This window comes from Bos indicus x Bos taurus, chromosome 29 (assembly GCF_003369695.1).
Source record: "Bos indicus x Bos taurus breed Angus x Brahman F1 hybrid chromosome 29, Bos_hybrid_MaternalHap_v2.0, whole genome shotgun sequence".
Classification (NCBI taxonomy): domain Eukaryota; kingdom Metazoa; phylum Chordata; class Mammalia; order Artiodactyla; family Bovidae; genus Bos; species Bos indicus x Bos taurus.
In genome coordinates this window covers 5,935,497-5,949,170 of record NC_040104.1, presented here as the reverse complement: position 1 = coordinate 5,949,170, position 13,674 = coordinate 5,935,497, and the positions used below count along the sequence as shown (strand labels likewise).

General features: G+C 55.7%; 1 protein-coding gene across 3 annotated transcripts; it reads left to right on the top strand.

Moving 5' to 3' along the window:
- Positions 1-1,508: 1,508 nt before the first annotated feature.
- ANKRD13D (ankyrin repeat domain 13D) lies at positions 1,509-13,608 on the top strand. Of its 3 annotated transcripts, XM_027531304.1 has the most exons (16): positions 1,509-1,632; positions 2,173-2,308; positions 2,427-2,551; positions 3,478-3,523; positions 3,612-3,755; positions 3,992-4,181; positions 9,450-9,516; positions 9,883-9,964; positions 10,187-10,248; positions 10,357-10,487; positions 11,311-11,468; positions 11,576-11,692; positions 11,783-11,946; positions 12,026-12,114; positions 12,464-12,724; positions 12,964-13,608. In XM_027531304.1, exons 1-15 carry the CDS (start codon positions 1,543-1,545, stop codon positions 12,675-12,677), a joined length of 1,815 nt encoding a protein of 604 aa, XP_027387105.1. In that variant the 5' UTR covers positions 1,509-1,542; the 3' UTR covers positions 12,678-12,724; positions 12,964-13,608. The 3 variants fall into 3 exon arrangements, with proteins under 3 accessions (XP_027387105.1, XP_027387104.1, XP_027387106.1); XM_027531303.1 differs by lacking the exon at positions 12,964-13,608 and having other exon boundaries at positions 12,464-12,834; XM_027531305.1 differs by lacking the exons at positions 1,509-1,632; positions 12,964-13,608 and adding an exon at positions 1,658-2,005 and having other exon boundaries at positions 12,464-12,834.
- The last annotated feature ends 66 nt before the right edge of the window (positions 13,609-13,674 follow it).

Genomic DNA, 13,674 nt, shown 5'->3' with positions numbered 1-13,674 from the left:
TCCATATATAAAGGGTGTCGTATGATATTTCTTCTCTGACTTAACTTCGCTCAGTATGACACTCTCTTAGGCCCACCCACGTTGCTGCAAATGGCATTATTTCATTATTTTTAATTGCTGAGTAATATTCCACTATATATCTGTACCACATCTTCTTTATTCATTCCATGTCTGGTAGGCCCTGATTTTAGAGTTCTAGACATTGAGAGGCCTCTGCTGTCGTAGGGCCAAGGACATTATAATGACTTGATGGCACCACAGTGCAGGGTAGCTAAGTCATCCCAGATAGCACAGGAATCACTTGGCCACAATGAGAGAGCAAGGTGAGAACGTTAACTAGGGCCTCCCAGCCCACAGACAGACCTCAAACATCTAGATCAAATGGCACGACCTTTTTATAAACAGAGAGATGGAAACCTGAGGGTCAGCCTTGGCCAAACCCAGCCGCTGCCTCACCAAGTCTGGGGCCAAAACCCAGGCTAAGGCTAGGGTAATATACCAGAGCTCAGCAAGGCCTGCACCCTGGTTCCGGTGCGGGTGGAGGGGGCTGGCTCTGATTTCGAAACTCTCCTTCCTCTCCTGACACTGGCAGCAAAGTGCAGCCTCTGCAAAAGGGATGCATGCGACGGCTGAAAGCAGCCACCTCGCAGTGAAGGGCCCTCCGCAAGGTCTAGAGCTAGCCAGGCCGGCTCCCCACCCCTCCCCATACTCCCATTCCCGCCTCCCGTGCGCCCCACCCCCAACCCCCCGGGCAGAGTCCAGCCCAGGAAGGGGGCTTCAAGCAAAGCTGGTAAGCGGCATCTCAGAAGTGATGGGGTTGTGGTAAGCCAGCAGCTCGCATCCCACCCGCACAGTCAGGCACGTTCGGGTACCCGCGGGGCCTGGCGTAGGAAGATCCGGGTGCCTGGTCAAGTGGGGGAGCTGCCGGGGTAACGCTGGTGACCCAATAGCCGCGGGACCGCGGCCCGCAGAGCACGCAGGCGCGCAGGCGCGCGCGCACGTCCGCTCGCCGGGCCGCCGGACCCCTGGCCTCGCTTCTTCCCCTTCCGGACCCGCGAGGACGGGTCTACACCGTGCCTGGATCGCCCCCTGCAGGGCGCGGGCTAGCTGCACCCTGGCCCCGCCCCCCGGAACGCCCTCCGCAGACCCTTCCCGGCCAAGACCCGGGGCTGAGACCCGGGGCCCGGCTTCTGCCCTGGCGCCCGTGGTCGGCATCGCTGCTTGGCGGCGCCCCTCGCCCGTCCCCGGCGCGCGCCAGCTCCGCCGAGGTTTCGATGGCTGCGAAGCAAGGCGGGCACCAAGCCCGACGCCCCGCCCCGCCCCGGCACCGCCCCGCCCGCCGGGCCCCCCCTCCCAGCCGCCTGCGCCGCCGCCGCCGCCGCCACTGCCGCCGGGGGCGCGGGGGCTGCGGTGGGCGCAGCTCCGGCGCGGCGCGGACTGGAGGCGAGGGGCCTGCGCCAGGTCCCCAAGCCGAGGGGGTACTGGGCCGCCCCCGCCGCGCCCGCCCGCCCGCCCTCCCAGGATGCGGCGCTGAGGCCCAGCATGGCAGGCCCGGGTCCCACCTTCCCGCTGCATCGGCTCGTCTGGGCGAACCGGCACCGCGAACTGGAGGCCGCGCTGCACAGCCGCCAGGTTAGGAGGTCCACCGGGTCCCGGGGTGGTCCTCCTGTCCCCCACCCCCAAATCTGTGCTCTCCATCCCGGAGGCTGCCCGCCCGGCCGTCTCTCCCCGGAGGTCCAGAAGTCCAGGTCACCTGCCCCTCGAGCTTGGGCTCCTGGCCTCGGGGCTCCCAGCGCTGGGCCTGGGCCTGCCGATCTCCCCACTTCGCACTGCATCCAGTCTCCGAACTCGGGCTGCACCACTCCTGAGCCCAGGCTGAGAAAAGCAGCTTGGTCCTGGTCCCCAGGCCAGTCCTGACTCTTGACGTCAGCGGCTACATCTCTACCTGACCAGACGCCCCCCTCCACCGGGCCCCCAGCTCTGACTCTGGCAGAGGGCAGGAGAGGTGGGCAAGCCCTTCCCACCTGCCCCCCTCTCTTCCCTTGCCAGGACACTCAGGCCACTGGTGCCATTTCCACCGCCTGTCTGCAGTGACTCCCGCCCCTGTTCATCCCCGCGGCCTCCTTGCCCTGGCCTCTCCTTACTTGCCCTGCTGTGTCCCATCTCCCCCAGCATGACATTGAACAGGAAGACCCCCGGGGGCGCACCCCGCTGGAGCTGGCCGTGTCCCTAGGGAACCTGGAGTCCGTGAGAGTCCTCCTTCGACACAATGCCAACGTTGGCAAAGAGAGCTGTCAGGGCTGGGCAGGTACTGCAGAGGCAAAGAGGGGCTTGCTTGAGACCGGCAGCAGGGGGTGGTGTGGGGGAGTGAGCGGCCCAGACTGGGGCCGTCTAGGGAATGCCCCTCAGGCGCCTGGTGCCCCCAGTCCTGCAGGAGGCCGTCAGCACTGGGGACCCTGAGATGGTGCAGCTGGTGCTCCAGTATCGGGACTACCAGAGGGCCATGCAGAGGCTGGCCGGCATTCCGGAACTGCTCAACAAACTCCGCCAGGTGCAGCAGGGCGCGGGGGTGTGGCCCGTGTGGGGAGCGTGGGGCGCCATGGAGGGGGCCATGACAGACTCTGCGGGGTCACCCCGCCAGGCCCGGCCGTGGAAGGACACCCAGCCTGTGCCGCAAGCTTTCCTGACGCTGTCAGTGGGGTCCCTCCCTCTGGACCCCAGCCCAGGGTCGGGCAGGAAAGAGGGGCATCCCGGCCCCCGTGGCTGAGAGCGGGCCCTTGAGGAGGAAAGCCTTTGCCAACGTAGAAGGTCCTCTATGATGTGTCCTCTCTATGTGTCTCTGTGGTCCAACTCACCCCCTACTCCAGCCAAACCCTGCCGAGGAAAGGGTGGGCCTGAATAGGTCTGCGAGTCCTCAGGCTATAACCATTTGCAGGCCAAGGGGCCAGGCTCAACCCCACCACTGGCCTGCTTATGTGCCAGAAATCTCAACAGAGCTTTAGGTGGTGGGTCTCCTGGTTCACGCACATTTCCTGGAAGGAGGATTTCATCCAACTTAGCAAATGTGGCCTGGACCCCAGTCCCCCCTTCTCAAAGCACACGGTGGGCAGGGGGAGGGGTGCCCCGCTGGGAGAGTTCACTGCCTTGTGCCCTCCACCCCAGGGGTTAGGCCCAGAGGGAGTCACTGTGTCCCCTTTTCAGATGAAGACTCTGGGACCCAGAGGGGACAGATGCCCTCAGGCCCCCCAGCAGGCAAATGGTGGGCTTGAGCCTGGGCCTCAGGCCTGCAGATGCTGATAGCCTGAGGACCTGTTTAGGCCGCAGATGGCCCACCCTTTGCTGGGCAGGGTTTGGCTGGGGTGGGGGTGAGCTGCACCACAGAGACACATCGAGACCCGCCAAGGGGCTGGGCGCCCCACGGGGGCTGGCCCTGCTGCAGGCAGGGAGGGCCCTGACCGGCATTCTGGTCTCTCTCAGGCCCCCGACTTCTACGTGGAGATGAAGTGGGAGTTCACCAGCTGGGGTGAGTGGGGGCCTACCTCTTGGCTCCCAGGGGGCCCGGGGTGGGGCCTGGGGGAAAGAGTGCCAGTGACCTCTGTGACCCCCCACAGTGCCCCTGGTGTCCAAGATGTGCCCGAGTGACGTGTACCGTGTGTGGAAGCGGGGTGAGAGCCTGCGGGTGGACACCAGCCTCCTGGGCTTCGAGCACATGACTTGGCAGCGTGGCCGGAGGAGCTTCATCTTCAAGGGCCAGGGTGAGCTTGGGGGGCGGGGGTGGGGGGTCCCCGCCAGTCTGCAGCAGACCAGGGTCCCAGGCCTTCCTGTGAGGACAGGGCCATCCTTTGTCTGATGGAGGTGGGGTGGGGGGACCCGGAGCCTGAGGCCACAGCCGGCAGCAGCGGGCGACTGAGGGGTCCCGGGGGGGGCCCCGTGGCCGCCGTCTGGACCTCATGCTGATCGGTCACCTTCACACCCTCGTGCTGGTGCGCAGAGGCCGGAGCCTTGGTGATGGAGGTTGACCACGACCGGCAGGTGGTGCACACGGAGACGCTGGGGCTCGCGCTGCACGAGCCCGAAGCGCTGCTGGCCGCCATGCGGCCTAGCGAGGAGCACGTGGCCAGTCGCCTCACCTCTCCCATCGTCTCCACGCACCTGGACACTCGCAATGTGGCCTTCGAGAGGTCAGTTGGGGCCTGGCCACACCGCGGGTAGGGATCTGGTTCAGGCCTCTGGGAGGCTGAGCCACCGGCAGAGGCCTCTTGGATGGGGCATGGGGGGTCACTGCAGGCCCAGTGACTCCTGGACCACCTGCCAGTCTGGGACCTGTGACACCTTCAGGCCCCTGCACGCCTGTCTGTACTGGCAGCTGTCTCCCAGGGAGGAGGCTAGGTCAGGGTGTCCCCAGTTTCCTGACTTCTGACCTCACATGCTTTCCCGTGAGACAAGGATTGAGGCTGTGGTCCAGGGCAGCTGTCTGTACCAGAGCTGGCTTCTCAGGGGTGCAGGTGTGTCTAGGCCAGGGTCCTTTGTGAGTGGCGAGGAACCTGTCACAACAACACATACCCCAGTTCCAAAGCAGACTTCAGAAACACTTGAAGAAAAAAAAGAAAAAAACAGCTTTCTTGTGATAATAATTTTATATACCATACGGTTTACCTGTTTTAAGTGTACAATTCATTGGTCTTTGGTATATTCACAGGTATGTAACCAGCACCACCATCCAACTTTAGAACATTTTTGTCACCTCAAAAAAGAAACCATGACCCCTTTCCTCGACTCCCATCCCCTCATCCCCGCCCCCAGCTAATCTACTTTCTGTCTCCATGAATTTCCCTGTTCTGGATCTTCATATGAATAGAATAATACAATCTGTGCAGTCTTTTGTCACTGGCCTCTTTGGCTTAGCATAATGGTTTCAAGATTCATCCAAGCTGTAGCATATAATGACTTCATTCCTTTTCACGGCCAGATCCATTGTATGAATACCCCACATTTTGTTTATTCATTTGTCCGTTGACGGTCCTAAGGATTATTTCCACCTTTTGACTGTTGACTATTAGACTATGAATAGCGCTGCCCTGAACGTGAGTGTACAAGTTTTTGTGTGGATGTCTGTTTTCATTTCTCGGGTATTTACCTAGGAGTGGAATTGCTAGGTCATGTGCTAAGTAAACACAGATGTCTAATTGAAGAGCTGCCGGACTTCACTGAAGGGGCTGTGGCACTTTACATTCCCATCAGCAGGATATGAGGCTTTCAGTTTCTCCACATCCTCACCATCACTTACCACTCATTTATTTCTTTCTTTGGGGGTTATCACCATCCTGGCAGGTATGAAGGGGTATTCGTTGTGGTTCTGATGTACATTTCCTTAATGACTAATGATACTGAGCAACTTTCATGTGCTCGGCCATTTGTGTATCTTCTTTGGAGAAGTGTCTATTCCGATCCTTTGCCCATCTTACAAATTAGGTTATCTTTTTAATATTGAGTTACAAGAGTTCTTCAGGTATTCTGGATATAAATCCCTTATCAGGTACATGATTTGCAAACATTTTCTCCCGTTCTGTGGGTTGTCTTTTCATTTTCTTGATGGTGTCCTTTGAAGCACATAAGTTTTTGATTTTCCCGGAGTCCAGTTAATCTATTTTCCCTTTTGTTGCTTGTGCTTTTAGTTTTATATCTAATAATACTTTGTGGTCAAATCTGAAGTCATGAAGATGTTCCCTTATGTTTTGTTCTGAAAGTTTTCTGGTTTTAGCTCTCGCACTTAGCTCTTTGATATGTTTTGAATTAATATTTGTATATGGTGAGAGGTGAGGGTTCAGCATCATTCTTTTGTATGTGACTATCCACTTCTCCCAGCACTATTTGTTCAAAAGACTATTAATTCCCATTAAATGGTCTTGGCACCCTTGTGGAAACATCAGTTGACCAGAGACAAATGGGTTTGTTTCTTTATTTGCAATTCTATTCCACTGATCTGTATGACTCTCTTGATGCCAGTACCACACTATCTTATTAATCACACATTGCTTTGTAATAAGTTTTTGAAATCAGAACATATGAGTCTTCCGACTTTGTTCTTCTTTCTCAGGATTATTTTAAGTATTCTGGGTCGGTCCCTTGCAATTTCATATGGATTCCAGATTCAGTTTGTTTCTACAAAGAAGTCAGGTGGGATAGTGTTTGTGTTGAATCTGTAAAGCAGTTTGAAGAATAGTGCCGTTTTAATAATGTTAAGACTTCTGCCGTGAACATAGGTTATTTTCCCATTTTAGACCTTTAATTTTTTTTCAGTAATGTTTTGTAGTTTTCAGAGTGTTTTGCACTTAGAGTAAATAAATTTATTCTAATTTATTCTTTTTGATGCTACTATAGATTATTTTCTTAATTGCATTTTCAATTGGTCATTGCAAATCTATAAAAACATAATGGAGTTTTGTATACTGATCTTATATCCTGCAACCTTGTCAGACTCATTTTTTTAGTTCTAAAGGGTTTTTAGTGGATTCCTCATTTTTCGTATGTAAGATCATGTCATCTGTTAATAGTTTTACTACTTCCTTTCCAAACCAAATCCCTTTTATTTCTTTTTCTTGTCTAATTGCTTTGTCTGAACTACCAGTAGAATGTTGAATGGGAGTGGCAAGAGCAGACATCTTTATCTTGTTTCTGAGCTTAGGGGGAAAGGGCAGTCTTTCATCATTTAGTGTGAGGTTAGTTGTAGGCTTCCCTTTATCAGATGGAGGAAGTTCCCTTTTGTTGCTAGTTTGTTGAGTGTTTTTATCATGAAAGGGTTTGCTATTCTATGCTATGCTAAGTCACTTCAGTCGTTTCTGACTCTGTGCGACCCCATAGACGGCAGCCCACCAGGCTCCCCCGTCCCTGGGATTCTCCAGGCAAGAACACTGGAGTGGGCTGCCATTTCCTTCTCCAATGCATGAAAGTGAAAAGTGAAAGTGAAGTCGCTCAGTCGTGTCCGACTCTTAGCGACCCCATGGATTGCAGCCTAACAGGCTCCTCCGTCCATGGGATTTTCCAAGCAAGAGGTACTGGAGTGGGGTGCCATTGCCTTCTCCGATGAAAGGGTTTGAGTTTTGTCAAATGCTTTTTCTGTGTCTATCGATATGACCGTATGACTTTTATTTTCATTCTATTGATATGTGTTGTTGTTCAGTCACTCAGTCGTGTCCCATTCTTTGTGGCTCCATGTATTGGAACACACCAGGCTTTCCTGTCCTTCACTATCTCCAGAGTTTGCTCAAACTCATGTCCATTGAGTCGATGATGCCATCCAACCATCTCATCCTCTGTCGCCCCTTCTCCTCCTGCCCTCAATCTGATGTTGAACCAATCCTGTATCTCTGGGATAAATTTAGCTTTGTCATGGTGTATAATTCTTTTCATATATTGCTAGATTTGGTTGGCTAGTATTTTGTGTCCATATTCATAAGAGACAATGTTTTATAGTTTTTTTGCACCATCTTTGTCTGGCTTTAGTATCTGGGTAATGCCTCAGAATGAGTTAGGCAGTGTCACCTCCTAGTCTATTTTTTGTAAGAGTTTGTGAATAATTGGTGTTAATTCTTCTTTAAAAGTGTAGTGGGATTCTTTGGTGAAACTGTCTGGGCTGGGCTTTACTCTGGGTAGTTTTTTGTTTATTTTTATTTTTACTACTTCAATCCCTTTTCTCATTACCAATCTATTAGACTGTCTATTTCTTGAGTTCATATTGGTAGTTTAGGTCTCTCTGAAAGTGAAAGTGAAGTCACTCAGTCGTGTCCGACCCTTTGGGACCCCTTGGGCTATAGACTGCCAGGCTCCTCTGTCCATGGGATTTTTCCAGGCAAGAATACTGGAGAGGTTTGCCATTTCCTTCTCCAGGGGATCTTCCTGACCCAGGAATCGAATCTAGGTTTCCCACGCTGCAGGCAGACTCTTTACCATCTGAGCCACCAGGAAAGCTCTAGGTGTCTTTAGGATTTGTTCATTTTATCTAAATTATCTAATTTGTTGGGGTACAATTTTTAACATATTGTTTTATTTATAACCCTTTTTATTTCTGTAATGTTAGTGGTAATGCCGTCTCTTTCATTTCTGATTCTGGTAATTTGAGTCTTCTCTCTTTTCCTGTCAATTCCATTGATCTTTTCAGAGAACCAGCTTTTGATTGAATCAGTTTTCTCTATTGTTTCCTATCCTTCATTAATTTTCACTCTGATATTTATTATTTCCTTCCTTCTGCTTGCTGTGGATTTTAGTTTGCTATTTCCCCAGTGTCTTACTATGGAAGATTGGGTTACAGCTATACATCTCCCTGTGAGCATTGCTTTAGTTGTGTCCCACAAGTTTTGATACGTTGTATATTCATTTCCATTCATCTCAAAGCATTTTCTGATTTTACTTTTGATTTATCGTTTGATCCATTGGTTATTTAGGAGTGAGTTCCTTTCCACATACTCATGAGTTCCCAATTTTTTTTTCTGTTTTTAATTCTAATTTCATTCAGTCGTGACTGGAAAACATCAGTCTGCCGGTTCAGTCGCTCAGTTGTGTCTGACTCTTTGTGTCCCCATGGACTGCAGCACGCCAGGCTTCCCTGTCCATCACCAGCTCCTGGAGTCGGAGAACATACTTTGTATAATTGCTTTCCTTTCAGCTTTGTTGAGGTTTCTTTTACGGCCGAGCATGTAGTCTGTCCTGAAGGGTGTGTATTCTGTTGCTGTGGGGTGAAGTGTTCCAAGGACATCTATCAAGTCTAGTTTATAGCGCTTTCAAGTCTTCTGCTTCCTTGATCTATCTACTCGTTCTTTCCCTTCTTGAAGGTGGGGTTATAAAGTCCTCAACTATTATTGAGTCAGACATATTTTTATTTTTAAATTTTTATTGTGGAAAATTTAAAGCACATAGAGTAGTATAATGTACTCATCACTCAAACTTTAACATGTATCAACATTATGCTTTTTTTTTTTTTTTTTTGGCTGTGCTGTGTGGCATGCGAGATCTTAGTTCCTTGACCAGGGATTGAACCCATGCCCCCTGCAGTGGAAGCACTGGCCCTAACCACCGGACCACCAGGGAATTCCCAACATTTTGCCAATCTTGTTGAATCTACTCTTGCACACTTTTTTCCTTTTTTTCTTTTCCTTTATTTTAAAGAACATCCCAGATGCTTTATCAACAGTACATGCATCTGTACGTGACTGTAACGGATAAGGAAGTTTTTAAACTGAGCCCCAACACTGTTAGCAAAAGTGAACAATTCCCGCAGTACTTCCTCGCTCTCAGTCCTCTGTTCATTTGTCCGAGCTGTTCAGGCAGCCTCTTCAGGGTTCCTGTGTGTTTCACGGCGGGAAGTCTAACTGGAGGGGGTCTTTGGAAGGGACGACTTTGGCCAGAGTTGGGGGGGTGTGAGTCCTCATGAGCTCCTGTTTGGTCTGTTTCAGGAACAAATGTGGTATCTGGGGCTGGCGGTCTGAGAAGATGGAAACCGTTAGCGGCTACGAGGCCAAGGCAGGAGAGCCTAGTGGTGGGGGCTGGGGTAGGAGACAAGGCCCAGGAACTCTGCCCCTTCTCCGCATCCACCCTGTGTGGAGGGAGAGACTGAGCAGTCCACGGGCTCTGGAAGCCCTGTGTGTCCCCTGCTGAGCCCACAGGGATCACCCACAGCACAGACCCCTGCCTGGATCGCCAAGATGAAGCGAGGAGCGTTTCCCCTCATTAGTGACTCCCTGGGGTTCAAACCCCACCGCCTCCACTGCGGGGAGCGAGATCTCACCTGTCCCTGGAGACAGGAGGCCTTGGGTCCTGTGCTAGTGAGGCTAAATGTGGGGAACAGGCTCCGAGCCCCCAGCTCCCCGTGTCCCCCCTGCTCCCCAGGTGTACAGTGCCACCAACGTGGAGCTGGTGACACGCACACGCACGGAGCACCTCTCTGATCAGGACAAGGCGAGGATCAAAGGTAAACCGAGGTGCGCCTGCCTGCTGCCCAGTCACACCGTATGAGGGGGATCACCCTTGTGTGGGGTCAGGGCCAGAGAGTCTGGGCCAAGCTGGGAGGTGTCCCCATTCCCATCTACTCTGCCTCCCACTACCCAGGAGGCTCCCAGGGTGGAAGGTGGGTGTGGGCAGTCTGGGGGCAGTGGCCCCAGGTCCCCTGATGGGCTCCACCCCTTCTCCTTAGGGGGGAAGACTCCATTCCAGTCCTTCCTTGGCATGGCCCAGCAGCACTCCTCCCACAATGGGGTGAGCCAGGGCTGGGGGGCAGGTGCTGGGGGCTGGCTGGCAGGGGCCACTGGGCAGGGCCAGGCCAGCACCTCCAGAGTGCTAAGCCTAGTCCTGGGGCCCACGCAGGCTCCTGTGCAGCAGGCAGCCAGCCCCACAAACCCTACAGCCATTTCCCCCGATGAATACTTTGACCCCAACTTCAGCCTGGAGTCGAGGAACATCGGCCGCCCCATTGAGATGTCCAGCAAAGTACAGAGGTGAGGTCTGGGGGCTGGTTGCAGGCTTCCCTGTGTGCCCCCAAGCCCTTGTAGACTCCCCTCACCCACGGGGCTCCCTGGAGTGGGGGGACCATTCACCTAGCCAGCTGCCTTCTAGACTATTCCCTGGGGGTAGGGGCCTGGCTTTGGCTACCATGGTCCTCAGCACCCAGCTTGGGGCTTTGCTTAGAGGCCGGGTCGCTCTTTCTGGTGAATGAATGGATGGCTTTCTATTCAATTGAATGAGCACCTGCTGGGGGCCAGTTTATGGCAAAGGGGAAAGGCCCAAGGCTCTCACACCTCCTGGCTTTGGGGCCAGAGGAATCATCTTCCCCTCCGAGAGTTTAGAGCCCCCTTGGTAAAATGAGAACAGTCACATTTGACCATCCGCTCACAAGGTGTTGGGAGGCCCTGATGAGGTGTGAGTTCTAGAACTTCCCATGGGCCCTGCACTCTACCTGGAGCTTCACATGGGCTCCCTCAGCCAGGGGCTGGGATGTGACCCTAGTGGTACAGTCCTAAACTGTGTGTGTGGTGGGGAGGGGGGATGCTGGACCCAAGAGGAAGCCATGTGCTGAAGCCACGTGCGAGGTGCTGGCTGTGGGCTGAGGAGGAGGAGGGGCCAGGCTGAACCTGGGGCCTGGGGACAGCCTGGGCTGTAGGGCCAGAAGGACATAAGCTCCCAGGGTAAGGAGGCAGGGGCCGCTGAGCAGAGAGGGCCCCCCAGGCCAGGCAGAGAGCATGCATAGAGGTAGAGTAGGTGGGCCTCAGCAGAGGGGCCACCAGAGGTTCCTTGACCCACATCCTGCGGCTGGCCCGTCAGGTTCAAGGCGACTCTGTGGCTGAGCGAGGAGCACCCGCTGTCCCTAGGGGACCAGGTGACACCCATCATCGACCTGATGGCCATCAGCAACGCTCACTTTGCCAAGCTGCGTGACTTCATCACCCTGCGCCTTCCGCCGGGCTTCCCGGTCAAGATTGGTGAGAGGGTGGGCGGGGCAGCAGGAGGGTCCCAGGCAGCACCGCCCCCGCCCCGCCCGCCCCGGGGAGTGGCGGCAGGGCTGGCTCAGGCTGCCGTCTCCTCACAGAGATCCCCCTCTTCCACGTGCTCAACGCCCGCATCACCTTCAGCAACCTGTGTGGCTGCGATGAGCCCCTGAGCTCAGTTTGGGTGCCGGCGCCCGGCTCTGCTGTCGCAACTTCAGGTACCGCTGCGGGCGGGCGTGGGGCCATGAGGTTCGCCCGCCTCTGTGTGCCGGGGAGGGGGCTGAGCACGACCCCTCTGCTGCACCCAGGGAATCCCTTCCCCTGTGAGGTGGACCCCGCCGTGTTCGAGGTGCCCGAGGGGTACAGCGTGCTGGGTGCGGAGCGCAGCGAGCCCCTGCGTGACGAGGATGATGACCTGCTGCAGTTTGCCATCCAGCAGAGCCTGCTGGAGGCGGGCACGGAGGCGGAGCAGGTGGGCTGCCGGCCGGGCCCGGGCCCTGGGCGTGGGCCTGGGTGGCAGAGGTGACAGCTCAGGGTTCTGGCTGCTGCAGGTGACTGTCTGGGAAGCCCTGACCAACACCCGGCCTGGTGTCCACCATGCCCAGGCCACGGCCTACGAGGAGCAGCTTCAGCTGGAGCGGTGAGCTTGCTGGGACCTAGCAGGGCCAGGTCTCAGTCCTGCCCTGGCTCAGGGTCCTGCCAGCCCTGGGGGCTCTTGGCTGGTGGGGGGTAGGGAGTGGGGAGGTGCTGGCCCCAGGACCCCACACCCTCTTTGAGGCCATGCTCCATCTTCAGGGGTGCCCACCAGGGAGGGTGGCAGGCATGAAGCCTGGGGAGACAGGAGCCTGCCATGTCTCTTCTCTCCAGTCTTCCCGTCCCAGCCTCCCTGCCCTTATCTGCTCCCTCCACAGCCGTGGCCCAGCCCTCGGTCCCCTCCCCAGCTTTAGCGCTCACTGGTCTGCTCTCCCCTCTCATACCTGGCCTGGAAGGGCCCTCCAGGAAAGCCTGCGGATGTCCACAGAGCCCGGGGGTCCAGGCTCCCCACACAGGACGCCCCCAACCCCGGCCCCCCCCAGCTTTGAGGAGCAGCTTCGCCTGGCCCTGGAGCTGTCCTCTCAGGAGCAGGAGGAGCGGGAGCGCCTGGGGCAGCAGGAGGAGGAAGACCTACAGCGGATCCTGCAGCTCTCGCTCACCGAGCACTGAGCCCCCGCCCTCGGGAGGGCATCTGGGCTGCTCCCCCACCCACTTTTGTAATTTATTTATTTATAAACACTCAGCTGCTGGGCTCAGGGGCCTGGAGCCCTAGAAGGGGGGAGCTGGCCTTGAGACCAAGATGGAAATAAAGAGACCCTTAGCAGCAGGCTTGCTCTGCTCAGTGTGGGGTTGGGGTGAGGGGGCCTGGTGGGGGGTACCAAGGCGAGACACTGGGTAATGGCCTTAGGACTTGGATTTGAATCCTGACCGTGGCCCGCTTGGCTTGTTTCCTCAGCTTTAAATGAGACCCCCTCCAACACTCAGGGCTGCTGGGAGGGTAAGATGAGCCGACAGGTGTCAAGCGCCCTCACTGGGTAGGTGCTCCGTGAACATCACTTCCCCTGAGGCCGGTCCCACCTGCTGGAGACCCGGGCTTTCCTGGAATTCGGGAAGGGCAGAGGCTGGTTCTCCAGGTGGCTCGGAGGTGGCGTCCCCGCAGCCCAGGCCTGGGTTCCTGCCCCTACCTACCCTGGCAGGTTCGACTGCAGTGACATTAGACAAGTCACTTCCCTCTGCCGCGGCCCTGAACCTGCTCAGCCCCGCCCAGCTTACCTCCAAGGTGGCCCCGAGGACCCCTTGTGAGCCTGTGGGTTCGTTCTAAATCCAGCCTGACATCCCCTGAAGCCGAGTGGAAGTGCCAAGACCAACTAGCAAAAAGAAAGAAGTCTGGGGTGCCTCCACTTAAGACCACCGTGTCTGGTCCTCTCCAAGACTTGGGTCCTCACCCCTGCCTCCCTGGGCTCCACCTCTGCGGGGTAACAGGATGGTTGAGGCCCAGAGCACAGCTCAGGTGACCCAGCCGGGCGGAGCCGAGGACTGGGGCGGGGGCGCCTCCTGGGAGGAGGGACCGAACCCTGGAGCGCTGCGTAGGCTGTCTTTTCCCGCCGCCAGGGCCCGGCGCCTCACCTGCGCCCCGCCCCCCGGCCCCGCCCCTAACGTGCTTTGA

Bases quoted from the DNA above. Each gene is read 5' to 3' on its own strand.
- ANKRD13D (XM_027531304.1), top strand. From the start codon at position 1,543: ATGGCAGGCCCGGGTCCCACCTTCCCGCTGCATCGGCTCGTCTGGGCG. The intron at 2,552-3,477 runs GTGCAGCAGGGC...GGTCTCTCTCAG, and splicing joins TGCTCAACAAACTCCGCCAG to GCCCCCGACTTCTACGTGGA. The intron at 4,182-9,449 runs GTCAGTTGGGGC...GGTCTGTTTCAG, and splicing joins CGCAATGTGGCCTTCGAGAG to GAACAAATGTGGTATCTGGG.